The sequence below is a fragment of the Nicotiana sylvestris genome, chromosome 6, assembly GCF_000393655.2.
Source record: "Nicotiana sylvestris chromosome 6, ASM39365v2, whole genome shotgun sequence".
Lineage (NCBI taxonomy): Eukaryota > Viridiplantae > Streptophyta > Magnoliopsida > Solanales > Solanaceae > Nicotiana > Nicotiana sylvestris.
The window spans coordinates 18,392,062-18,419,021 of NC_091062.1; the positions used below are offsets into that span (position 1 = coordinate 18,392,062).

Consider the following 26,960-nt stretch of genomic DNA (forward strand, 5'->3'; position numbering starts at 1 on the left):
GAAATCCAAAATTTTAAGTTAAATAGTTAAATACTCTAATATACTTATGAAATTTACTAAGTTGGGGTCAGCAAATGTGGATAACTGGATATAATTTGAGGAAAGACCAACTAGGTGCCAAATCTCTCAAAACTTTCTTAATAAGAAATAAGAAGCAAAATCAAACTCATGACTTGCATTAACAAAATCAAATCTAAAAGTCAACCCAAATATGAAAATGTCTTAATGTGCTTGCTAAAATTCATCCAAGTCCAGGTTGACAACAGTGACCAGCTGACTATAAGTAGGCGTCGTACAAGTTGCATGCCAAATTTTTCGAATTTTATAGCAAATCTATCAAATCCTTGACTGCTTTAATATCAATAACATTTTGAAGAGGATCCTAAATCTAACTTGAATAGGTAAATACTTCAACGAAATAACACAATAAAAACCAACTTTCCATGTCCATTAATACCAAATCTGAAATTGGAACTTGAATAGGCAAATTTTTTAATTTACTCACTAATTTTACAGCAGTCACTATTTTGCTCTCTGTCATTATATTGACAGTGAAAGATTGTCATTTCAACAGAATTGTTTTTCTTTTGGTTATTGCTTGGCCACTATATAATTTATGCACCACCCAGACAGATTTAAAAATCATCTAAAAGTAATTTGAAAAAAAAAATCAATGGTATATGTGTCCGTTCTGCGCATTGCTTGAACTATCAATTGTGTATCGATTCGCTTCTTTATCATGTCACACTACGTTTGAGAATTGATAATCACACTTTATTTTTCAATCATTTAGGGGCTTATTCGGAATATTTTTTTAGATAAATAAGTGTTCAACAGATCCCTAAAGTGAAAAAAGAGGCAGCCCGGTGTACAAAGCATCTCGCGTTCATGCAAGGTCCATGACTCGAACCCGTGACCTATAAATCACACGGAGATAACTTTACCGTTGCTCCAAAATTCCCATTCGTATCCGAAAAGTGTATAAATGAAAAATTCTACTAATAAGTTCAGCAAGCCGTTTTCAAAATCATAACGTTGCATTTTCAGTTATGACCTCTTGAACATTTGAGCAACTGGACATTGCAAGTAGTAGATGCAACTACCACCATTTAACCATCAAATGCAAATACGCTGGCAATTTTTGACATTTTAAGTATGCATTGATAAAATACAAATCCAGTCTTTCTCAGTCAAAGAAGGTGCAAACAAGAATGCAGTATAGTTGCTGCACTTGTTTCCAGTGCCACCTTCCCCGAGCATTGAAAATTGAAAACCTGTGCACGGAATGAGATTGCTACAACGCATTTTACCGGGTTGGTTAAAGGACAAGAAATCTTGAAACATTGTAGAAACACAGAGGCCTGTGTTACCAAGCTAAGCTAAACCTGTTACAGAGGTAAAGGTATAAACAGGGGTTGGATCACTCTATAATCGTTTTTAACATATATACGTATCAAAACTTGGTTGAAATTGTAGCGTCTGCAAATATACACTCTCTTCCAAAGCTAACTTCTTATAGAGTCGCTGTTGATGAGTCATAAACTCCAAAAACAAATCTTTTGCCTGATGTGCTCTTCTGTATGCTTCACTTCCTGAGTGGACCATTATCAAGTCTTGGCAGATACTTTTAGCTTGGCATATATCCTACACAGAAAAAGTGAAGACGTAGGGGAGTGGGATCAACCTCAGTAAACTGAAATCAAACAACAGATATAAAATGCGAAGAAAAAAACTGATACAACATGAAAGACACCACATAAAAACAAATGCACAGGGCTTGCCCCTCAAGAAGTTCAAAATTCTAAAAAGAATCCTTTCCTGTAATCACTTAAAGTATTTGCTAATTGTATCTAGAGCAGTCCAAGAAGAAGAGATAAATTTTGAAAATGTCTAATTGTATCTGAAGTTAGACATTTTGAAAAGCTCTTCAACCTACCACAGACTGAGTTAAATTTGGATTGCTTAGATTGCATATCCAGATGTGTGTCCGAGGATGAGAATGAAATTCTTACATCCATCCCCCAAGAAGAAGAGATCAGAGAAGCAGTGTTCAATATGAGCGCCTCTAGTGCAGCTGGTCCAGATGGGTACAACGGAACTTTCTTTCACAGTTGCTGGGAAATTATCAAAGATGACATCACAAGATTTGTGCAATCCTTTTTCGATGGTAAAGAGCTAAGTAAGTTTTACTCTCACACATGCTTAGTTCTCTTACCAAAGAAAGAATCACCAGAATCTTTTTCAGAGTTCAGACCTATCAGCCTTAGTAATTTTACCAGCAAGATTATCTCCAAGATCCTCTCTGAAAGACTGAATCCAATTCTCACCAAAATGATATCGAAAAATCAAAGTGGATTCGTAAAAGGTAGATTGATAACTGAGAATGTATTGCTTGCTCAGGAAATTGTGCAGGGAGTTACACAATATAATAGAGGGGCTGAGGGGGTAACATGGTGATTAAACTAGACATGGAGAAGGCCTATGATAAAATGTCCTGGAAGTTCATCTATGCAGTTCTTAGAAAATTTGGTTTTTCTGAAATCTGGATAGACATCATCAGTAGACTCCTATCAAATGTATGGTATTCAATCATTGTAAATGGAAGTAGGAAAGGCTTTTTTACTTCATCTCAAGGCCTCAAACAGGGGGATCCATTGTCACCTTCCTTGCTCATCATTGGATCTGAGGTGTCGTCAAGACTTCTTAACAACCTTAACCACAATGAAAACTTTACTTCCTTCTCCGTGAATGTAAACGGCCCTCAAATTAACCATCTGGCTTATGCAGATGATGTGATTATTTTCACCGGGGGAAATACTAAGTCCATCAAACTAGTGATGAAGCAGATCAAGACATATGAGAGGGCCTCAGGCCAAAAGGTGAATGTCGACAAAAGTTTTTTCATCACTGCTCCGAAAATCAGAGCTGGGAGAATTAACAGAATGAGGAAGAAAACAGGTTTTATGGATAAGCAATTCCCCTTTGCATATTTGGGATATCCTATATATGTAGGAAGGAAGAAACTTTGTTACTTTGATGATATAGTAGCAAAAGTAGTGAGGAAGCTGGCTGGATGGCAAGGTAAGATGTTGTCATATGGGGGTAGGATTACTCTGATCAAGAATGTTCTGCAATCGTTACCAATTTATACCTTATCTGCCATGTCCCCTCCAAAAGGAACTCTAACACTCATCGAAAAACATTTCTCTAGATTCCTATGGGGAACAACAACAGACAAGAACAATTATCACTGGTGTTCCTGGAAAAACTTGTGTGTACCGAAGGATGAGGGGGGAATTGGTGAAGGAAGTATGGAAGAAATCAATGAAGTGTGCAGCATGAAGAGATGGTGGAGGTTTAGGACCAAACCATCTCTATGGGCAGATTTCACCAAGGCCAAATATTGTATCAGGGCTCATCCCGTGACCAAAAAGTGGGCAGCCGGAAATTCTCACTCATGGAAAAGTCTATTACAAAGTAGAGCGAAAGCTGAAAATAACATTAGGTGGAAGGTTAATTCAGGAGAATGCAGTTTCTGGTGGGACAATTGGACCTATAGAGGAGCTCTGGCAGCAAGGTATCCAAGCAATGATGGATCATCAAAACTCATGGTAAAAGAGTTCTTCAGTGGGGAGGATTGGAATTGGGAAAAACTAAGAAGACATCTACCTGAAGAGGAGGTCATTCATATTACAAACATTAAAATAGGGAGACAAGATCAACAAGACTATGCTATCTGGAATGACACTGAAGATGGAATGTTTTCGAACAAATCAGCTTGGCAATTGATTAGAATGCAGAAACCAAAGAATTCTTTCATCAACAAAATTTGGCATAAGAATGTCCCTTTCAAGATATCCTTTTTGAACTGGAGGTTAATTAAGAGAAGGCTACCACTTGATGATATCATTAGCAGATTTGGAAACCAGATGGTCTCTAAGTGTGCATGTTGCACTTCACCCAAATGTGAAACATTACAACATGTTTTCTTTGAAGGGGAAGCTGCAAATCATATCTGGAAGTACTTTGGTACATCACTCGGGGTGCAATTGGAAACTGATTCTATCAATGGGGTTCTCAAGCAGTGGTGGCAAAGGAAACCAAGTAATTTGGTGCATAAATTGATATTGCAAATTACTCCTATAACTATATGTTGGGAGTTGTGGAAAATGAGTACTGCTTGCAAGTATGGTAACAAAAAAAAGTTCCATCACAGGAATATGGAATACCAGGTAGTGTGGAACATTAAGGCTGTGATTAATAGAACCTTCCCAAACATACAACTACCACCACATTGGCATCAAATTTGTGACATTGTGGAGAAGTTGAGACCAATTCCGATTTGGAAACAAGTACAGTGGTGCACACCCGAGACTGGTAGAATTAAGATAAACACAGATGGGAGCTACATTAAGGCACCTGGTAATGCTGGTATTGGAGGAATTACGAGGGACGTAAATGGTAATTTTATTATGGCCTTCTCGATTCCGATAAGGTGTAACAGTAACAACTTTGCTGAAGCCATAGCTGCTAAGTTTGGAGTAGAGTGGTGTATCCAAAATGGTTACAGAAATATTGACTTGGAGATGGATTCGTTGTTGATTGTTGAGATGCTAAGAAAAAGGTCCACCAAGAACAATAAATTGAAGATGGTGATTGAAGAGATTGTACAGAGCCTTGAATTAATCAATGTATATGTCATGCACTGTTTAAGGGAAGCTAACCAGATAGCGGACTCCTTGGCAAAAATGGCCACTTCACAGAATGATGATATTGTCTACCTCTCCTGTCATCAATTGCCCAATGCTGCAAAAGGCCCTTTTCTACTAGATAAGTGGAAAATGCCTAGTATTAGGATTAGGTATGACAAAGTTAATTTTTTTGTTAGTTAAGTTGTATTAGAAAGAGAAGGGAGATGTCCATACGATCCCATCTCTACATATTGTTGTGATGGTGCAATAGCAGTCTATCTTGTTGTACTCTGACGCAAGGCATAGCCCCCCTCACTTTGTAACGCAGCAATATATCACAGCCCAAATTCATGCAGGGAAAGCTTTATTTAAAAAAAAATCTAGAGCAGTCTTGGAGTGCAAGTTTAGTGGTGTGACTCATGAAGCGGACGGGGATGAGAGGCTAGATTCACAAGTCATCCCAAGGAGAGGAAGTTTCAAGTACCTTGGGTCAATTATACAAGAGGATGGGGAGATTGACGAGGATGTCATACATTGTCTTAAGGCGGGGTGGATGAAATGGAGGCTTGCTTCCGGTGTTTAGTGTGACAAAAAAGTGCCACCAAAACTTAAAGGTAAGTTCTACAGAACGGTGATTAGACCGACTATGTTGTATGGGGTTGAGTGTTGTCCAGAAGATGAAGGTCTGAAATGAGGATGTTGAGATGGATGTGCGAGCATACCAGGATTGATAGAATTAGGAATGAAATTATTCAGTGGGCGTAGTCCATGTGGAGGACAAAATGCGGGAAGCGAGACTTAGATGGTTCGGACATGTGAAGGGGAGAGACACAGATGCACCAGTGAGGAGGTGTGAAAGGTTGGCTTTGGAGTGCCTAAGGAGAGGTAGGGGTAAGCCGACGAAGTACTGGGTGAGGTGATTAAGCAAGACACGGCAATGCTCCAGCTTAACGAGGACGTGACTCTTGATAAAAAGGTATGGAGGTCGAGGATTAGGATAGAAGGTTAGATAGCCGAGTGGTTTCATTGTTCATACTAGTAGTATTAGTACGTATTCCCGTATTGTTTTTTTAGTCTTAGGTTTCTATTATTGCCCGTTGTTTCTTTCATTTTGGTCATCTTACTATCTTGTTATTACTAATTCTTCTTTTCTATGGTTCCTCACTATTGTTTCTGGCCGTTTTTTCATTACTGTTGTGCTTATGCTTTTTTGAGTCTAGGTCTATCTGAAACAGCCTCTCTATCTCCAAGAGGTAGGGGTAAGGCATGCACATACACACTACCCTCCCCAAACCCCACTATGTTGGATTACACTGGGTATGTTACTGTTGTTGTATCTAGAGTAGTCTTGATTGTTCGGATTGTATGTAGTTGATTTTACCTGATATGAAGTAAACATCGACATATTTTTTCACTTTCTATTTCTTTTCCTTCTATTCATACTTGTCACTTAATTATAGAGGTCAGGTGACCGAATCAACAAGGTCTGGAGCCACTATGCCCTAGCTCTTCCTTGGCAGCTCGTCACGAGACATTTAGTTCCTACGTTTAAGCACTTTTACAAGTATGTCTAAGGAGCATAATTTCCTCAAGATCATGAGTATACAAATTTTATCCAGATAAATTCTGCAGCAATTGATCTCACAATCTAAGCTCTCCCGTTTTCCTGCAGTTAAATGTAAATCAGGTTGTGACAACTGGAGCGTCCAGTTCTCTGGACTAGCTACGAGTAGGAGTGACAAATGGGGGGTCGGGTCGGATATGGTTCGGGTCGAAAACGGGTAATGAAAAAACAGATAAATTATCCGATCCAACCCATATTTAATACAGATAAAAAACGGATTAACCGGCGGATAATATGGGTAACCATATTATTTATGATTTCTTGCATATAATCACTTTTGGGAGAATTCTTAGTCTCTCTAACTTGAGAACTCCCAATTTGAGGCTGTACAAATGTAAAAGTTAGATCCATTGGTTATCCATTTTCTAAATGGATAATATGGTTCTTATCCATATTTGACCCGTTTTTAAAAAGTTCATTATCCAACCCATTTTTTAGTGGATAATATGGGTGGTTAACTATTTTCTTTTAACCATTTTGCCACCCCTAGCTACGAGTAACTACTTAGATATGCATGCTGCTAGATTATCAAACAACCTCATATATATGATATTTTCCAATATGTCTTCTACCAAAGTCCTTCCTGAAGTAGCTCTGACAATACAATGTGCCATGCTGCATGTTTAACAAATGTGGGTCCTTCTCCTACACCTTTTTCTAATTTTAAACAAATAAAACGGTATCAGTCTTACCTGGGATCCGTACACTAAGCTCCCAAGTGACAGCTTAATCATGGTATACCTCAAATCTCTCACACTTATAACCACTGGCCTGTAAAAGACAAATGGAAATAATACATGACTCCGTAGGCATTTCTCAATCTAGAATATCAATGCACATGCATGAAAACATGATTTTTACTCTTAAACTGAATTAGTATCTACACATCTAGCATAAATTGCTAGCCATAGAAGTATGTTAAACAGCATTAAAGACCCAAGGTAGTGGCACATAAAACCAGAGTATCACACTTCCTTTGCAGCTCTCACTTTAGAAGTAGATACTGAGGGATCGAAAAGAATCAATTTTCATATTCTGAGAATGAGAAAGAAAAAGAAAACAAATAGGGGCCTCAAAGTATATAACTTTTTCAAGCAATCATTAGTAAATGGAAAGTAGTATGAGCAACCTTATTCATACCATACGCATTGATTCTGGAGACCTGTTTCCCTAAGAATCCAGCTAGTTATTTCCAGAAGTTTAAACAAGGTAAAAACAACTTAGCATTTCACGAGAAGTCCATTCCTTCTACATGATTGGCACATCAAGTCTATACATTCTAATTCTATGACAGATTGGAAAACATAGAGGATCTTGAAGTGCCTATATCATAAGGAACTCCAAATGGCATTGACAGTGAAAAGTAAGCAGCATCAAAAAGCGTTCGAGCAAGAACGGAAGTAGCATTAAACGGAATATGACGCAAAAAAGTAGCATTTAGAGATGAGTATTCTTCTCCTGTACCGTACATTTCTTTAGAAGCTGATTTGCAGAGCAAAACAACACTTTCAACTTCATAAGCAGAGAACTAAGGAAAAACAAAACAGTGCAGAATGCATAACACTTCAAGCAATCCCCGAATAAACTATAACTCTTAGCGGCTCCAGAAACAGGAAAATTAGCAGGTGAAACTATGCATTTACTCTAGAGATCTTTCAAAAACGATCCCAACTAGTCACAGAAAGTGTAGTACATGGAGTAGAACTTCAGATTAATTAATGTATAAACTATAAAGGCTCTTTACAAGGACTCAACCATTTCAAATTTTGTGCTGTTCTTTTTCTTAATAAAGATAGATACCATTCTAGAACCTCTAATTCAACTTTGGATCCATTTTAACAGTCAGAGAGAGAGAGAGAGAGAGAGAACGGTGGCTAACTGCAGAAGCAGCTCAAATATCAGCAGTTTAGGTGCCAACAGCAGAAGAAGTAACTATATTATCAACAAGAAAAGAGGAAATTGCAGAAGCAACTAATATCAGATGGCATTGAGCATGTTTTCACTGTCACCAAAGTCAGTTCAGGACCAAGGAAAAAGACATATGCTATTAATGTAACCACAGAGCAGGCCTCAAACAAGTGGTGCAGCAGAATTGCACTAAGGTATTTGAGCAAATCACAAGCTCAGGAAATATAAGCATGACATATGACAGTTCTTTCTTCCAAGAAAACTAAAAAGAAAAAATTTCAGAAGACAAGTATGAGAAACTTTACATCATGACTGCATGCACTATTCTATCCAACAAAAATTTGACTGGCTGGGTAATTGTGGCAAGGAATCTCTAAGCAGAACAGCCTAAAACATGTCTTAACAAGTTTGATCCAGGCCAAACATGATCCTAAGCTGAATGAAAATGTATTTGAGCTCATAATCTGTCTAGAAGCAGGGAACCAACGATTCTGACACACCCGAAGTCCAATAACTAGAAGAAACAACACAATTCTAATGGGAGCTAGATTCTAATCTATTCAAGTCTAATACATGTGGGAATAATATATAACACAATAATAACTGAAGCCTAAATATTTTATTGATACTAATAACATATAAATCTTTCCAATGAATACATTACAATGAAAGAAGAGAGATGACTGAAGGATCAACGACAACTTTAAGGAAGAAACTGATTTAGAAAACGCACCTTCCCCTTGAGGACACAATAAGGTGAGTTGGATTATCCAAAAACTGGTGTATCTTCTGAAGCTTCTTTTCACAATCTACCACGATAATGCCTCTTGCATAGGGCATATATGACGGGCAGGGAAAAACATGTACTTGTGACAAAACAGAAGTGTGTTCATGTATGAAATCCCTCAGTGAAGATGGCAACAAGTTCCTCTCCAAGTTTTCAACCAGAATGAGATGGTAATTTGAACACTGCCCTCCGAGATCTTTATCATGATCCCAGTGCCTGCTATAGTTACAATCTCTTGCTGCAGTTCACAATGAAGAACTTAAGAAAGTGCAATTACCACATCGTAACAGGTGATGGAGTTCCGTAGCACACCTTCTGTTGTGCATCTCACGTCAACCATATTCTTGGCAATGCCTATCCCCTACATGAAAGGAAGAGGAGAATGATTTAGGCACCTTCATGTGCATCATCACTCAAATTCATGAACATTATTAGGTGATAACTTGCCTTGGAGGACGAATCTGACTTTTGCGCAGAAGACAAATATCTGCCTCTTTTATTACGAGACAATCCTCCAGATGCTGGACTGTCTTGCTCAGAAGTAGAAGTCGACTTGCAAGAGGATTTTCTGAGTTTCTGGTTTGCCAATTTCACAAAGGAAGCTAGTCTAGGATCAACTTGCGGTGTGCCCTTTATGATACATATGCCTTCAATTCCAGAAGCAGTCATGCAATCCTTCTTTGGACCATGAAGCCAGGATAAGACAAAGGTACATAAACACTCCTCCATTCCACTGTGAAATGAATGGTTCACATTGTGTATCTACCAAAGAGTGGAATAAGACAATTTGAAGCAAGTGAATCAAAGCCAACAAACCAATTTGAATTAGATAGGCCCCTCCCTTTCGTCTTTGAATCATGCTACTTTTACTGTATATTTATGACAAACCCACAATTTAAAGCAACAAAACAACAGAAGGTAATGACCGACACAATAACGAGGTTCAGCAGTAACGCCTACATCCTAGAACAAGAAGGTGCGAAAATTTCACTCTGCTGAAAGAACAACGGTAAAAATCTTTCCCCAATTCTCAGAAACCTAAGTCCCCAATATGTTCACAAACACTCTCCGCTTATTTTGTCTCAAACTCATTCTCTTCCTTTTCCTCTTTCTTTTCACACCCTAAACTGGAAAGACACCCTCCTTTTGCACAAGAAGATAATCTTGTCATTTTAAGAAAAAACATTTTTCAATATAGGAAAATATTAGATTAACGTATAAGAAGAGTGAGCACAAAATCTGGAGCACAACTAAGGCAAAATCCTTATTTGTTCCGGTTACCATAAAATTCAAGCCACATCAACAAGTATTCCCTTTGCTTGAATTCCTCCATTATCAACAACGAATAATCTAATCACAGCGTCTTGCCAAATTACCCCTGACAAGGTGTCACTTAGTACTGCCAACTCCACCCAAATCTAGGCAACATTTAGACTCGTACCAACTAAATATTTAAAAATTAAGCCTTTCAAACATTATATGTTCTGTATATTTTTGATTGGCACACAAATCTCTTATAAGACTAAAAGACTCTTAACGAACATTGGGTTTAATATAAACCAACCAACATGACTATACCTTAATCTCACATAAGGTATCACCTGTATGGATTTATTTATTTCAATATGTCCTATATTGCCAAATCTGCATAGATTCAAAGAGATTGCTGGTCCTTCCAAACGAACTTGTTCCATGTATTTCTAGGTCTATGTGGTCCTTTGTTAGCTACCATGATTTCACACATTAATTGGTGCATCCGAAGGCCGAAGTAGGACATCACCAAACCATCTCAAACGACCTTCTCTCATTATATATTCTTTTTTAATCAGCAGCTCTTATTTTCTTTGTTTGGATAACCATGGTGTCCGGGTAATCTTGTGCGCACCTCAACTAATTTCACAGGATACTAGCTACAACTCAAGTCCCACCAGCACAAGTACCGGATAATTCTATCCACCAAGACTTGGCCAGATGGGAAGAAATCACCTAGTGTTCCTCTTGGTTCTCAATCCACTTCATTGACCACTAAGAAACTCTCATTTTATAGATATATGTATGTTACTTGCACCTCATGTTGAACGTGATCATCTGCGATCTTGTATGACCATGCATCCATCTTAATATTCGTTTTTTGGTGACAATCATCTTGTGGATGTGTTGGACCTTAGAGGCCCACATTTACTCTAATAGCATTAGAGGTCTTACGACCATCTTAAGGACTTTCCTACTAACGTTGTTAGATATTCTCATATAGCAGCACTTTAGAAGCGCTTATTCATTTCAACTACCCAATTCTTGATATGTGCAGCTGCCTCGCCGATTATACCTTTATCTTGGAATATCAAGCCTAGATATCTCAATTGTTTGCATTTAGAGGTTGGTGAAACCCATCAATGCTTCATTTATTGCATTTGTCCCCAAGGAAAAAGGTACAATAGAGCTCAAGGACTTTAGACCAATAAGTCTCATTGGAAGTATGTATAAAATAGTAGCTAAACTTTTAGTAGAAAGGATAAAGACAGTGATGGGGAAGCTCATCTCAGGGGAACATAATGCATTCCTCAAAAAAAGACAGATAACTGATGCAACAGTCATAGCAAATGAACTACTGGATGAGGGACTAAAAAGTGGAGTCCTGGAATTTAATGCAAAGTGGACATAAAGAAGGCATTCGATCAAGTGAGTTGGTCCTACCTACTCTCAATGTAACGACCCGCCTGGTCGTTTTGCCTTTTTAACCCCGTTCCCCTAAATAAAACTTCTCGTGCTTGCTTTAGCTAATTTACGACTTGCGGGGACGGTTGGTTCGGGAATTGGAAGACTTTTGAATGAAATATGCCCATTTGATTCCTTAGAATTCCTTTAAAAGACTAAGTTTGACTTTGGTCAACATTTTGAGCAAACGGACCCGGATTCGTGATTTGACGGTCCCGGAGGGTCCGTGGAAAAATATGGGACCTGGGCGTATGTCCGGAATCTAATTCCGAGGTCCCTAGCCCGAGTAATGAATTTTTATTTGAAATTGTTAATTTGAAGTTTTAAGGATTTAAAGAAACTAAGTAATGATTGATTTCATGGGTATTGGGCTCGTATGTTGGTTCCGAAGCCCGGTACAGGTCCGAAATATCATTTAAGACTTGTCCGTAAAATTTGGTATCAATCCGAGTAGTTTAAGGGCGTTTTGTCCCGTTAAGGGAAAATTAATAACTTGAAGTTCATAAGTTAGATTCATTTGGTTTTAGGGGGTGATTCCTAGATTTAGCGTTGTTTCGGGTGTTCCAAGGGTTCGAGTAGGTCCGTCTCGTGATTTCAGACTTGTCGGTATGTTCGGGCGGGGTCGGGAGCCCCGAGCGTCAATCGGACGAGGCTCAACTGAAGTGGCGATTTTTAGAAAGAGCTGAAGCTTGCTGCTTCTATCATAACCGCACCTGCGGTTGGTGGGCCGCAGGTGCGAGACTGCAGATGCGGTCGTGCCATCGCAGAAGCGGCCCAGGACAGGCCAGGAACCGCAGAAGCGGCTCCGCAGATGCGGCCTGGAGACCGCAGAAGCGGCTCCGCAGCTCTTTGGCCCATTTTCGCAGGTGCGGCCCATCTCTCGTAGATGCGGTCCCCTGACCGCAGATGCGGAAATCGATGGGCAGTAGATTCATTTAATACGGGTTCTAAGACATTTTTATCATATTTTCACTCCTCCATTGGGCGATTTTGGAGCTTTTGAGAGAAAGGACTTCACTTAGCATCTTGAGGTAAGCGTGTGCTACCTATTTCTAGTTTAATATCATTGTCTTAGGTAGATTAAACACTAGTATTAAGGTGAAATCACGGGGTTAGAGCAAAAACCTAGGGTTTTAATGAAACTTAGATTTAACCACGAAATTTGTTATGGGATAAATTAGAAATCATATATTATTGATCCTTAGGTTGTAGAGAACAACTTCTTTCGAAAATCTCGGAATCCGGGCACGTGGACCCGGGGTCAGATTTTAGGAAACTTGTGCTAATGGTTGGGGAATTACTTAAATAGCTAGAATTCGATCTTGTGAGTCTATATTGACTAGTTCTTACTTCGTTTAACTAGTTTGGGATCGTTCGGCTCCAAATTGAGGGCTTGGACTCGTTCTTGGTATTGGAAGTGCACTTTGGAGCGAGGTGAGTCTCCTTTCTAACCTTGTAAGAGGGAATTGTCCCCATAGGTGTAATAATTGAATTAATTGCCATTATATGCGGGGGCTACGTACGCACTAGGTGACGAGAGTCCGTGCGTAGCTACTATTATGTTAAGTCCGGGTAGTCTAGGACCCATAAGCATGTTATACTTGGAATATTGTAATATTATTGACAATTTGAATTCCTTAAACCACATCGAATTAGCGAATGAATTTCTAAGAAGATTAAACTCCATTTTCTTGAATTGTTAAAAGAGAATTGGCTTTTCCTTGGATAACTGCTCCTTGATAAATTCTTGATTGACTGAGTGTTGTGTTTGTTTATATTTGACCGCGTCGCATGTACGATTCGCGAGCGGGGTAATAGATGCATCTATGGTTCGACCCTCGGCAGTGCACAATTTACTTTTATGTTGGATCGTGCCGTACGTCCCTCGGTACTGCTTGCGCATGCTTTACTTAGTATTTCTCTGTGGACTGAACTTCATATATGCCTTGAAACGTAGATGGATACCTAGGATATTATTTGGAAAAAGAATTGTTAATCCTTGTCTTAAAATTTCAATAAATTGTGCTATCCATGCTTATTACAGATTCTTTCTCATATTATTTGACCCTAGTGAGTATCAAGTCGACCTATCGTCTCTACTTCTTCGAGATTAGACGAGATACTTACGGGGTACATATTGTTTATGTACTCATACTACACTTCTGTACTTAATTGTACAGAATCTGAGGCAGGTGTACCTAGCTATCAGTTTGGTGCGTATCCCGAGGCGGACTCGAGACTTCTACGGTGAGCTGCTTCCCTCTCATGCCGTGCAGCAGCCTGAAGAAGTCTTTCCTATGTATAGTTTTGCTGTCTATTCTGTTTCGGACAGTAGGATAGTGTTTTTGTTGTGTACTCTACTAGATGCCCACAGCTTGTGACACAAGGTCTTGGCACACACATTAGTACACAGTTCTTTTGGGTTGTATAATTATTATTAAATATTGCTTATCATCACTTGTTTTAAATTGCAAATTTAGAAACGTCGTAACCAAATTGGGTAGATAAAATAAGAATTTACTAATACTTCCGCGTCGGCTTGCCTGACAATGGTGTTGGGCGCCATCACGACCCTTAATGGATTTTGGGTCGTGACAACATGGTATCAGAGCACTAGGTTCACGTAGGTCTCACAAGTCATGGGCAAACCTAATAGAGTCTTGCGGATCGGTACGGAGACGTCTGTATTTATCTTCGAGAGGCTATAGGGTGTTAGGAAAACTACTCATTATTCAATTCCTATCGTGCAGTGGTTGGTATACTAAATTTCCCTCTTCTATTCTCTCACAGATGGTGAGGACACGCACGGCTGATGTTCCAGACCCGACAGGAGCTGCTCCCCCCCGTTGCTAGAGGCCGAGGCAGAGGCTGGGGGAGGGCACCTGCACGTGGTAGGGGACGAGGGCGTCCCAGAGTTATCCCAGTAGCACCACCAGCAGATCCCGCGGGAGATCCTATTATCGAGGAGCAGGGCGAGGTGCCCGCGGCTGAGCCTACCCCGGCAGACTTTATGACAATACCGGGATTTCAGGAGGTCATGGGCCATATGGTACGGTTCATGGATTCTATGACTCAGGCTGGTTTATTCCCAGCAGATCCAGCTACCTCACAGGTAGGAGGGGGGCACAGACCCCTACTGCTCAGGCTCCGGGTCATGCACCTGCAGTGTATCAGACCCCGGGTGCACTACCCGCAGATGAGGCCTAGCCAGTTGCCGCAGTGGCGCCCCAGCCTAGACCAGTTGCGGATGGTGACCCGCAGAAGCTATTGGACAGATGGACTAGACTTCACCCTCCTATCTTCGGGGGTGAGCGACATAAGGATGCCCAGGACTTCATCGACAGGTGCAGGGATAGACTGCACAACATGAGGATATTGGAGTCACATGGAGTTGACTTCACCACTTTTCAGCTTGGAGGGTAGGGCCCGTAGATGGTGGCAGTCCTATGTTCTTGGCAGGCCAGTAGGTTCCCCTCCCCTCACTTGGAGTCAGTTCGCACAGTTATTTTTGGATAGGTACATTCCATCCTCTAAGAGGGAAGAGCTGCGGTATCAGTTTGAGCATCTTGAGCAGGGCCAGATGTCTGTGACCGATTATGAGGCGAGGTTCTCTGAGTTATCTCGCCATGCACTCATGATACTTCACACAGATGCAGAGAGAGTGCGGAGATTTGTTGCGGGGTTGCACCCCAGTATTCGAGCTGGCATGGCTCGAGAGGTGGAGATGGGTACTGAGTACCAGCTAGTGGTAGAGATTGCTCGCAGGATTGAGGGGTATCGCCAGAGGGGTAGAGAGCAGATTCAGCAGGACAAAGGGCCCGGTTTTCGGGAGAGTTCAGAGGCGCCCCAGTTAGGGGTAGAGGTCACTTTGGGAGGGGTCAGCCTAGCAGGCCCCCGTATTCAGCAACACCACCCCCTCCCGGGGTGCTCCAGTGAGGCCCTATTTCAGTGCGATACCGGAGAGTTCTTACCGCCCACTGGCTATTCAGGGTTTATCCGGCGGGTACTCTGGTCATCAGGATTCTTCCAGTGCTCACTTCAGTGCCGTGCCAGAGAGTTTGTATCGCCCACCAGCCATCCAAGGTTCTTCCGGTGGGTATTCGGGTCAGCAGGCTCAGACTTCAGGGCAGCAGGCTATGGTACCGAGGGTATGCTATGAGTGTGGAGACCCGCGTCACATGAAAAGGACCTGCCCCAAGCTTCGGGGCAAGGCAGTACAGCAACCTATGATTTCAGCACCTACTGCCCCGCCACCTAGAGGTGGACAGCAGACTGGTAAGTGTCCCAGAGGTGGAGGCCAGGCAGGGAGAGGTCATCCAGCTATTACTCAGTCAGGTGGAGGCCAGCCAGCCGACACTCCAACCAGATTCTACGCCCTTCCGGCCAGGCCAAATGCATTGGCCTCAGATGCCGTCATCAAGGTATTATTTCCGTCGGGGGTAGAGATGCTTCGGTATTATTTGATCCAGGGTCTACTTATTCATATGTATCATCTCTGTTTGCTCGTTTCCTGGTTATTTCTCCTGAGCCTTTGGGCATTCATGTTCATGTGTCCATTCCTGTGGGTGATTCTGTGGTTGTGGGTCGGATCTACCGATCCTGTATGGTCCCACTCTGTGGTTTTGAGACTAGTGCGGATCTCATGTTGCTTGATATGATCGACTTTGAGATCATCCTGGGCGTGGATTGGTTGTCCCCCTATCATGCTGTCCTAGATTGCCATGCCAAGACTGTTTCACTAGTGATGCCAGGGTTCCCGAGGTTGGAGTGGAAGGGTTCCGCAGTCGATACATCTAGTAGGGTTATTTCTTTCCTGAAGGCTTGACATATGGTCGAGAAAGGTTGTTTGGCTTATCTAGCTTATGTTCGTGACACCACCGCAGAGTCCCCGACGATTGATTCAGTTCCGGTGGTTCAAGAGTTCGCCAATGTGTTTCCTTCTGATCTTACTGGCATGCCACCGGAACATGATAGTGATTTCTGCATTGATTTGGCTCCAGGCTGGGAGCCTGTATCTATCCCGTCGTACCGTATGGCTCCGAAGGAGTTCAAGGAGTTGAAGGAGCAGCTTGAGGAATTGTTAGCAAAGGGGTTTGTTAGACCCAGTATATCGCCTTGGGTGCACCCATGTTATTTGTGAAGAAGAAGGATGGGACTATGCGGATGTGCATTGATTACCGCTAGTTGAACAAAGTCACCATCAAGAACAAGTATCTGTTGCCCTGTATCAATGATTTGTTTGACCAGTTGCAGAGTGCTAGGGTGTTCTCCAAGATTGACTTGAGGTCAGGGTATCATCAGCTGAAAATTCGGGACTCGAATGTTCCGAAGACTGCATTCCAGACCAGATATGGCCATTATGAGTTCCTGGTGATGTCCTTTGGCTTGACTAATGCCCCAACGGCGTTCATGGACTTGATGAACAGGGTATTCAGGCCTTACATTGATTCATTTGTCGTCGTCTTCATTGATGACATCTTGATATACTCCCGTAGCCTGGGGGAGCACGAGCAGCATTTGAGGGTAGTGCTTCAGACCTTGCGAGAGCAGAAGCTATATACTAAGTTCTCCAAGTGTGAGTTCTGGCTAGAGTCAGTGGCATTCTTGGGGCATATTGTGTCTGGAGAGGGTATTAAGGTGGATCTCAAGAAGATTGAAGCAGTTCAGAGTTGGCCACGTCCTACCTCTGTGACCGAGATTAGGAGTTTCCTGGGGTTAGCAGGTTACTACCGGCGATTCGTGCAAGGCTTTTCATCTATTGCATCACATTTGACTAGATTGACCCAGAAGGATGCTCCTTTCCGTTGGTCCGATGATTGTGAGGAGAGCTTTCAGAAGCTCAAGACAGCCTTGACTACAGCACCAGTTCTTGTGTTACCTTCCGGTTCAGGGATGTATACAGTATATTGCGACGCTTCGCACGTTGGATTGGGATGCGTATTGATGCAGGAGGGGCGAGTTATTGCCTATGCTTCGCGCCAGCTGAAGGTTCATGAGAAGAATTATCCTATGCACGACCTAGAGTTGGTCGCGATCGTTCATGCTCTTAAGATATGGAGGCATTATCTGTATGGGGTGTCATGTGAGGTATATACGGATCATCGCAGCTTACAGCATTTGTTCAAACAGAGGGATCTTAATTTGAGGTAGCGCAGGTGGCTTGAGTTACTGAAGGATTATGACATCACCATTCTTTATCATCCAGGCAAGGCTAATGTTGTCGCGGATGCCTTAAGCGGGAAGGCATGGAGTATAGGTAGTTTGGCATTCATTCCAGCGGAGGAGAGGCCACTAGCTTTGGACATTTAGTCCTTGGCTAACAGACTTGTGAGGTTGGATATTTCAGAGCCCAGCCGAGTTCTTGCGTGTGCGGTTGCTCAGTCTTCATTGTTGGGGCAGATCAAGGCCCAGCAGTTCGATGATCCACATTTGGCGGTTCTCAGAGAGACGGTGCTTCAGGGAGGTGCCAAGGAGGTTGCTATTGGCGAGGATGGTGTTTTACGACTCCAGGGTCGTTTATGTGTCCCTAATGTTGATGGTCTGAGGGAGAGGATTCTAGAGGAGGCGCACAGTTCGTGGTATTCCATTCATCCGGGTGCTACGAAGATGTACCGTGACTTAAGGCAGCATTATTAGTGGCGAAGGATGAAGAAAGACATAGTGGAGTATGTAGCCAGGTGTTTGAATTGCCAGCAGGTCAAGTATGAACACCAGAGGCCGGGTGGCCTCCTTCAGCAGATGCCTATACCAGAGTGGAAGTGGGAGCGCATCACCATGGATTTCGTAGTTGGGTTGCCGCGGACCTTGCGGAAGTTCGATTCAGTATGGGTCATTATTGATAGGTTGACCAAGTCGGCTCACTTCATTCCAGTGGCGACTACTTATACGACGGAGAGGTATGCTCAGATTTACATTCGGGAGATAGTCTGGTTGCACGGTGTGCCTGTTTCCATCATATCAGACAAAGGCCCTCAGTTCACTTCCCATTTCTAGAGAGCCGTTCAGAGTGAGTTGGGGACCCGTGTAGAGCTTAGCACAGCATTCCATCCTCAGACCGACAGGCAATCGGAGCGGACAGTTCAGATTTTAGAGGATATGCTTAGAGCATGTGTGATTGACTTTGGAGGGCAGTGGGATCAGTTCTTGCCCTTGGCGGAGTTTGCATATAACAACAGCTTTCAATCCAGCATTGAGATGGCTTCATACGAGGCTTTATATGGTCGTCGTTGTCGTTCTCCTATCGGGTGGTTCGAGCCCGGTGAGGCTAAGTGGTATGGTACAAACTTGGTGCAGGATACCTTGGATAAGGTGAAGTTGATTCAGGAGAGGCTTCGCACAGCTCAGTCCAGACAGAAGAGTTACGCGGATCAGAAGGCGCGTGATGTATCATTTATGGTTGGCGAGAAGGTTCTCTTGAAAGTCTCGCCAATGAAAGGCATTATGAGGTTCGGGAAGAAGGGGAAGTTGAGCCCAAGGTTTATTGGCCCCTTTGAGGTGTTGAGGAGAGTTGGGGAGGTTGCCTATGAGCTTGCCTTACCCCCCAGCTTATCGGGAGTTCATCCAGTTTTCCATGTATCAATGCTTCGGAAGTATCACTCCGACTTGTCCAATGTGTTAGACTTTAGTACTATTCAGCTGGATGAGAGCTTAGGTTATAAGGAGGAGCCAATCGCCATTATTGATAGACAGGATCGCCAGTTGAGATCCAAGAGGATTTCTACGGTAAAGGTCCAGTGGAGGGGCCAACCAGTCGAGGAGGCGACCTGGGAGTCCGAGGAGGACATGCAGAGCAGATATCCCTATTTATTCAGCAGCTAAGGTACTTTTCTATGTCCGTTCGAGGACGAACGTTTGTTTAAGAGGTGGAGAATGTAACGTTCCGCCTGATCGTTTTGCCTTTTTAACCCCGTTCCCCTAAATAAAACTTTCCGTGCTTGCTTTAGCTAATTTACGACTTGCGGGGACGGTTGGTTCGGGAATTGGAAGAGTTTTGAGTGAAATATGCCCATTTGATTCCTTAGAATTCCCTTAAAAGACTAAGTTTGACTTTGGTCAATATTTTGAGCAAACGGAACCGGATTTGTGATTTGACGGTCCCGGAGGGTCCATGGGAAAATATGGGACCTGGGCGTATGTTCGGAATCGAATTCCGAGGTCCCTAGCCCGAGTAATGAATTTGTATTTGAAATTGTTAATTTGAAGTTTTAAGGGTTTAAAGAAACTAAGTAATGATTGATTTCATGGGTATCGGGCCCGTATGTTGGTTCCGAAGCCTGGTACAGGTCCGAAATATCATTTAAGACTTGTCCGTAAAATATGGTGTCAATCCGAGTAGTTTAAGGGCGTTTTGTCCCGTTAAGGGAAAATTAAGAACTTGAAGTTCATAAGTTTGATTCATTTGGTTTTAGGGGATGATTCCTAGATTTAGCGTTGTTTCGGGTGTTTCGAAGGTTCGAGTAGGTCCGTCTCGTGATTTCAGACTTGTCGGTATGTTCGGGCGGGGCCAGGAGCCCCGAGCGTCAATCGGACGAGGCTCGACTGAAGTGGCGATTTTTAGAAAGAGTAGAAGCTTGTTGCTTCTATCATAACCGCACATGCGGTTGGTAGGCCGCAGATGCGGTCGTGCCATCGCATAAGCGGCCCAGGACAGGACAGGCCAGGAACCGCAGAAGCGGCTCCGCAGATGCGGCCTGGAGACCGCAGAAGCGGCTCCGCAGCTCTTTGGCCCATTTTCGCAGGTGCGGCCCATCTCTCGTAGATGCGGTCCCCTGACCGCAGATGCGGAAATCGATGGGCAGTAGATTCATTTAATACGGGTTCTAAGACATTTTTATCATATTTTCACTCCTCCATTGGGCGATTTTGGAGCTTTTGAGAGAAAGGACTTCACTTAGCATCTTGAGGTAAGCGTGTGCTACCTATTTCTAGTTTAATATCATTGTCTTAGGTAGATTAAACACTAGTATTAAGGTGAAATCACGGGGTTAGAGCAAAAACCTAGGGTTTTAATGAAACTTAGATTTAACCACGAAATTTGTTATGGGATAAATTAGAAATCATATATTATTGATCCTTAGGTTGTAGAGAACAACTTCTTTCGAAAATCTCGGAATCCGGGCACGTGGACCCGGGGTCAGATTTTAGGAAACTTGTGCTAATGGTTGGGGAATTACTTAAATAGCTAGAATTCGATCTTGTGAGTCTATATTGACTAGTTCTTACTTCGTTTAACTAGTTTGGGATCGTTCGGCTCCAAATTGAGGGCTTGGACTCGTTCTTGGTATTGGAAGTGCACTTTGGAGCGAGGTGAGTCTCCTTTCTAACCTTGTAAGAGGGAATTGTCCCCATAGGTGTAATAATTGAATTAATTGCCATTATATGCGGGGGCTACGTACGCACTAGGTGACGAGAGTCCGTGCGTAGCTACTATTATGTTAAGTCCGGGTAGTCTAGGACCCATAAGCATGCTATACTTGGAATATTGTAATATTATTGACAATTTGAATTCCTTAAACCACATCGAATTAGCGAATGAATTTCTAAGAAGATTAAACTCCATTTTCTTGAATTGTTAAAAGAGAATTGGCTTTTCCTTGGATAACTGCTCCTTGATAAATTCTTGATTGACTGAGTGTTGTGTTTGTTTATATTTGACCGCGTCGCATGTACGATTCGCGAGCGGGGTAATAGATGCATCTATGGTTCGACCCTCGGCAGTGCACAATTTACTTTTATGTTGGATCGTGCCGTACGTCCCTCGGTACTGCTTGCGCATGCTTTACTTAGTATTTCTCTGTGGACTGAACTTCATATATGCCTTGAAACGTAGATGGATACCTAGGATATTATTTGGAAAAAGAATTGTTAATCCTTGTCTTAAAATTTCAATAAATTGTGCTATCCATGCTTATTACAGATTCTTTCTCATATTATTTGACCCTAGTGAGTATCAAGTCGACCTCTCGTCTCTACTTCTTCGAGATTAGATGGGATACTTACGGGGTACATATTGTTTATATACTCATACTACACTTCTGTACTTAATTGTACAGGATCTGAGGCAGGTGTACCTGGCTATCAGTCTGGTGCGTATCCCGGGGCGGACTCGAGACTTTTATGGTGAGTTGTTTCCCTCCCATGCCATGCGGCAGCCTGAAGAAGTCTTTCTTATGTATAGTTTTGTTGTCTATTCTGTTTCGGACAGTAGGATAGTGTGTTTCTGTTGTGTACTCTACTAGATGCCCACAGCTTGTGACACCATGTCTTGGCACACACATTAATAGACAGTTCTTTTGGGTTGTATAATTATTACTTCCTCCGTTCCAATTTATGTGAATCTGTTTGACTGGGCACGGAGTTTAAGAAAAAAATGAAGACTTTTGGAATTTGTGGTCCTAAACAAGTTCAAATGGGGCCCAGAGTATTTGTGTGGTTATAAAAGCTTCTCATTAAGGGTAGAGTTGTAATTTTAAGCTAAATTGTTACCAAATTTAGAAAGGGGTCATTCTTTTTTAACAGACCAAAAAGGAAATAGGTTCACATAAACTGGAACAGAGGGATTATTAAATATTGCTTATCATCACCTGTTTTAAATTGCAAATTTAGAAACGTCGTAACCAAATTGGGTAGATAAAGTAAGAATTTACTAATACTTCCGCGTCGGCTTGCCTGACAAACGGTATTGGGCGTCATTACGACCCTTAGTGGATTTTAGGTCGTGACACTCAACACTAAGAGGAATGGGGTTTTGGAGAAAGATGGTTCAGGTGGATTAAGTTCCGCCTCACCACAGTCAAGTATTCAGTCCTTGATAATAGATCTCCAGTCGGCTTCTTCTCCCCTCGGAAAGGGATTAGGCAAGGAGACACCCTCTCACCTTTTCTCTTCATCATAGCAACGGAACGTTTGAGCAAAATGCTTGATAAAGCAAGCCAGTTACAATGGATTGAAGGGTTCAGGATAAACAACAACTCAGGAAATTCAATCTCGGTCTCCCATCTACTATATGCATATGACACAAAAAATTTCTGTGGGGCTGAAAAATTGCAACTACAGTACCTTAATCTAACTCTCCTTATTTTTGAATCTATTTCAGGTCTGCACATAAACATGCTGAAAAACATGATATATCCTGTCAATGTGGTGCCTGACTTGGAAGAACTGGCAGGCATAATGTGTTGTGGCATTGGCTCATTTCCTATAACCTATCTTGGACTATCCTTGGGAGCCAAACATAAGTCAGTGGAGGTGTGGGATGGTGTGATTGAGAAAGTGGAGAAAAGGTTAGCAACATGGCAGATGCAATATCTCTCAATGGCTGGAAGGGTGACTCAGATTAATAGTGTCCTGGACAGCATACCAACTTACATCATGTCCCTCTTTCCTATGCCAAGTAAAGCCCAAAAGCAGTTGGACAAATTGAGGAGATCCTTTTAATAGGAAGGTAGCACCGTAGCAGTGAAGGTCACAAATTCCAACTGGTGAAGTGGGCAACTTAATTCAACGAAAGTCACAAAGTGGACGGGGCATTAGAGATCTCTCAAAGTACAACAAGAGTTTGCTAATGAAGTGGCTTTGGAGATATGGGCAAGAAGGCACTAGCCTATGGAAGAAAATAATGAAAGCCAAGTATGGTCAGCTGGATAATTGGAGCACTAGAACTGCTAGAGCTCCTCATGGGGCTGAGCCCCGGAAACACATCAACAACTTGAAGGAAGTCTTCTGACAAGATGTGTCCTTCAAAATTGGTAATGGAACACATGTGAAATTTTGGAAGGATAAATGGCTAGAAAACTTCACACTGTAAGAAACTTATCCATTTTTATTCCAATTAGCAAGTGATCCATTGTTAGGATCGAAAAAATCAGGTGTCATGCGGAAGCTAGCAAATAAAACTTTGACTGACGACAACAAAGGAGAAATCTACCAAAAGAGACACAAACATTTAACGAGGTTCGGTCAATTGACCTACTTCCACGGACGGAGATGAGCAATCCACCATAACAAAAAGAGAGTACAAAATATCAAGAGAACAACCTCACGAAGAGACAAACACAAGTGACATACTAACACGTGTCCCGTAAGTTCTCCCTCTAAACACGACTCTCAAACCTCATATGGCTACATTGTGGATGCTAATGAATGAGAATGAAGGATCCTCAATTTATAGAAGCGTCCAAACCGTTTCCTACAAGAAAAGGGACTAGCCAAATATGGAAAATTTATAATTTCCTTCTACGAGAAGGAAACCAAATTATGGTAAATATGCTGCTCTTTCCTTCAACAGATAGGAAAACCAAATATGGTAAGAAAATCAAGACAACACCTAACAATTTTCCCCCTTGGCCTGAATTTTGTGATGAAATAAACTCGATCCACCTTTTTCATATAATCTTAAACAGGTCACATTTCCACCATAAAGTTTTTCTCAACATGAGTAGTACACTGGTCAAATTTCTCATACAAAAATCACGATTATCATCAAATAGGTTGCGACTAGAACTGAACCCGCCAAGATGAACCTGTCTTGAACCTCGCTCTGATACCACTTGTTAGAATCGAAAAATCAGGTGTCATGCGAAAGCTAGTAAAGCAAACCTTGAATGACGATAAACCACACAACAAAAGAGAAATATACCAGAAGAGACACAAATATTTAACGTGGTTCGGTCAATTGACCTACGTCCACGGGCGGGAAATAAGCAATCCACTATAATAAAAAGAGAGTACAAAATATCAGGAAAACAACCTCACGAAGAGGCAAACACAAGTGACATACTAACACGTGTCTCGTAAGTTCTCTCTCTAAACACGACTCTCAAACCCCATATGGTTACATTGTGGATGCTACTGAATGAGAATGAAAGATCCTCAATTTATAGAAGTCCAAATTGTTTCTTACAAGAAAAGGGACTAGCCAAATATGGAAAATTTATAATTTTTTTCTACAAGAAGGAAACCCAATTATGGTAAATATGTTGTTCTTTCCTTCAACAGATAGGAAAACCAAATATGGTAAGAAAATCAAGACAACACCTAACAATCCTAACTCAACAGTAGCACATAATAGATCAGACAACACTTGGGATGTCCTTTCCCGGAGAAACATGCAAGACTAGAGATAGGAGGAGTGTTTGATCTACTTGGAAGGTTAGGAAACTTTATAATGAATATCCAGCACACTAATAAGCTAAGATGGGGAACCTCTAAGGAAGGTGTATAACAAACTATGTGCGTCGAATGAGGTTATTGACCTGTGGCCTTGGAAGATAATTTGGAGAACCAATCTGCCTACAACGGTCAGTTGTTTTGCATGGACGACTCTTAAGAGGTGCTATTTTGACTCGAGACAACCTTTGTAGGAGGAGCTTCCAGATTGTGAATAGATGCCACGTGTGCCAGCTCAATTCAGAATTAATCAACCATCTATTTTTGCATTGCACAGTGGCTACTGATCTCCGGCATATGTTCTTTTCAATTTTTGGTATCACTTGGACACTACCTCAGAGCACCAAGGAAGCAGTTGAAAGTTGAAGCTTTTGGAAAGTCAATGGGCCATCAAAAGTATCAGGAAACTGATCCCAGCGTGCATATTTTGGTGTCTTTGGATAGAGAGGAATTGAAGATGTTTTTGCTGGTATGTCCTAATCACTTCTTGACAGCTAGATGTCTGTTGCATCTTTTTAATTGGAGTAATCTCTCCCCTGTGAATAATGTTATTCCCTTTCTAGACTTTATTGGCTCACTGAGCCTGGCCTGATGGCCTACATTTTTGGTTTGCTCCCTATGACTAGAATAAAACATGAAGTATTGGAGCTAACACCTCTTCTTTTGTACTATTTGCATCTTTTTAATGCCAGCAATACAACACCTTATTTCATAAATAAATAAATAAATAAAAGAGATTGGACTTCCTCTATCTCACTCTATTTATACTGGCTAAACTTTACAATGCATAAATTTTGTTTTACTTCTACTTATGTTAAAATCTTTATTCTCTAGAGTGCTTCTCCATAATTCAAACTTTTGGTTATTCAAGCTTTTGGTTGACACCCTCGCTAATTTCGTCAAAACACAATTTCGTAGACAAAATAACTTATATCATGGGACTTCATCATGTATATTGTTAGTTAATTGGATAAGCAAGTCTGAGCTCGATGCCAATTCCCGCTGAACGCATAGTTAGGAGAAACTCCTTTGTATCTCCTACCACTCTTTTTACACTAATGAAGGTATTTTAGTCATCACTTGTTTATAACATGAATCTCAACATTCTTCTTTCTTGATTCTTTTGAGTTTTGATAGTTGAAAAAGCAAAGAAGATTACTTGCAACTATTGATAACAAGGAAATAAACAATCCGTTTACACCTGAAACATATCAAAGAAGAGTATATATGTCATGAGAATGTTTTACTTATCAAATTTTGCTCTGGTGAGCTGACAAATCGATATGACTAAGAATAAACTAATATTAAATAATATTAATCAAGATGCCTCAATCCTGAATTAGGTGTGATCAACCGCATGAATCTTCTATATCCTAGAATTCAAAGGATTCATCATAGTTACACTATGTCAACCTACCTCACCTTCCTCCGTTATCCGTGCTATGCTTAAAGCATCACAAAAGCGAGTTGATTAAGGCAACAAATATTCAAATAAATTTCTGAATACCTAAGCTCGTATCAACATCCATAACTGAGAATCTGACAGCGTCATAATATAATAGATATCATTACCTCAATAGATATATCTAGAAAAAATTCTCAAACAAAAGAAAAAAGCTTACGGCTTCAACAACGGCATCGTAAAAGTGCATATCATCCTTGCCAAAAGCATTACACGCCGCACAGACAATCATCCCTTCCTTCATAACACTACCGCATTCGCTATCCTGCAGCTGCGGCGAAATATTCCTAAACCTACCAACGAATTCATCGATTTCTTCCTTCGATTTGAAATCCTTAGCGGCGATTTTCGAATCGAATGTCTCCGGATAGCCCTCGTACTTCACCGTTAACGTCTCGCCGTTCACCACGACTAGTACACCGTACCATGAGTCGTCCTCCTTAGCTCGATACTCTATGTCGTACTTTGCCGGCTTTCTGCCGGAGTTTTTCATTTCCGGTGACATAGATTTTGGAATCTTCTAGAAACTGGGAGGAAATATAAATTTGAATGATGATGGTACCTGGGGGAAATGGAATTTGCAGAGTGACAACTGACGAGCATAGA

The 26,960-nt window shown here is 41.5% G+C and overlaps 1 protein-coding gene across 2 annotated transcripts; it reads right to left on the reverse strand.

Annotated features, from left to right (window-relative positions):
- Positions 1 to 1,108: 1,108 nt before the first annotated feature.
- Positions 1,109 to 26,960, reverse strand: LOC104218680 (uncharacterized). 2 transcript variants are annotated; one of them, XM_070147888.1, is made up of 6 exons: positions 26,515 to 26,960; positions 9,458 to 9,772; positions 9,323 to 9,371; positions 8,957 to 9,248; positions 7,008 to 7,086; positions 1,109 to 1,644 (listed from the first exon to the last, which is right to left on the reverse strand). In XM_070147888.1, the coding sequence occupies exons 1-6, from the start codon at positions 26,857 to 26,859 to the stop codon at positions 1,438 to 1,440; spliced, it is 1,287 nt and encodes a 428-aa protein (XP_070003989.1). In that variant the 5' UTR covers positions 26,860 to 26,960; the 3' UTR covers positions 1,109 to 1,437. The 2 variants fall into 2 exon arrangements, with proteins under 2 accessions (XP_070003989.1, XP_070003990.1); XM_070147889.1 differs by having other exon boundaries at positions 1,421 to 1,644; positions 9,458 to 9,688.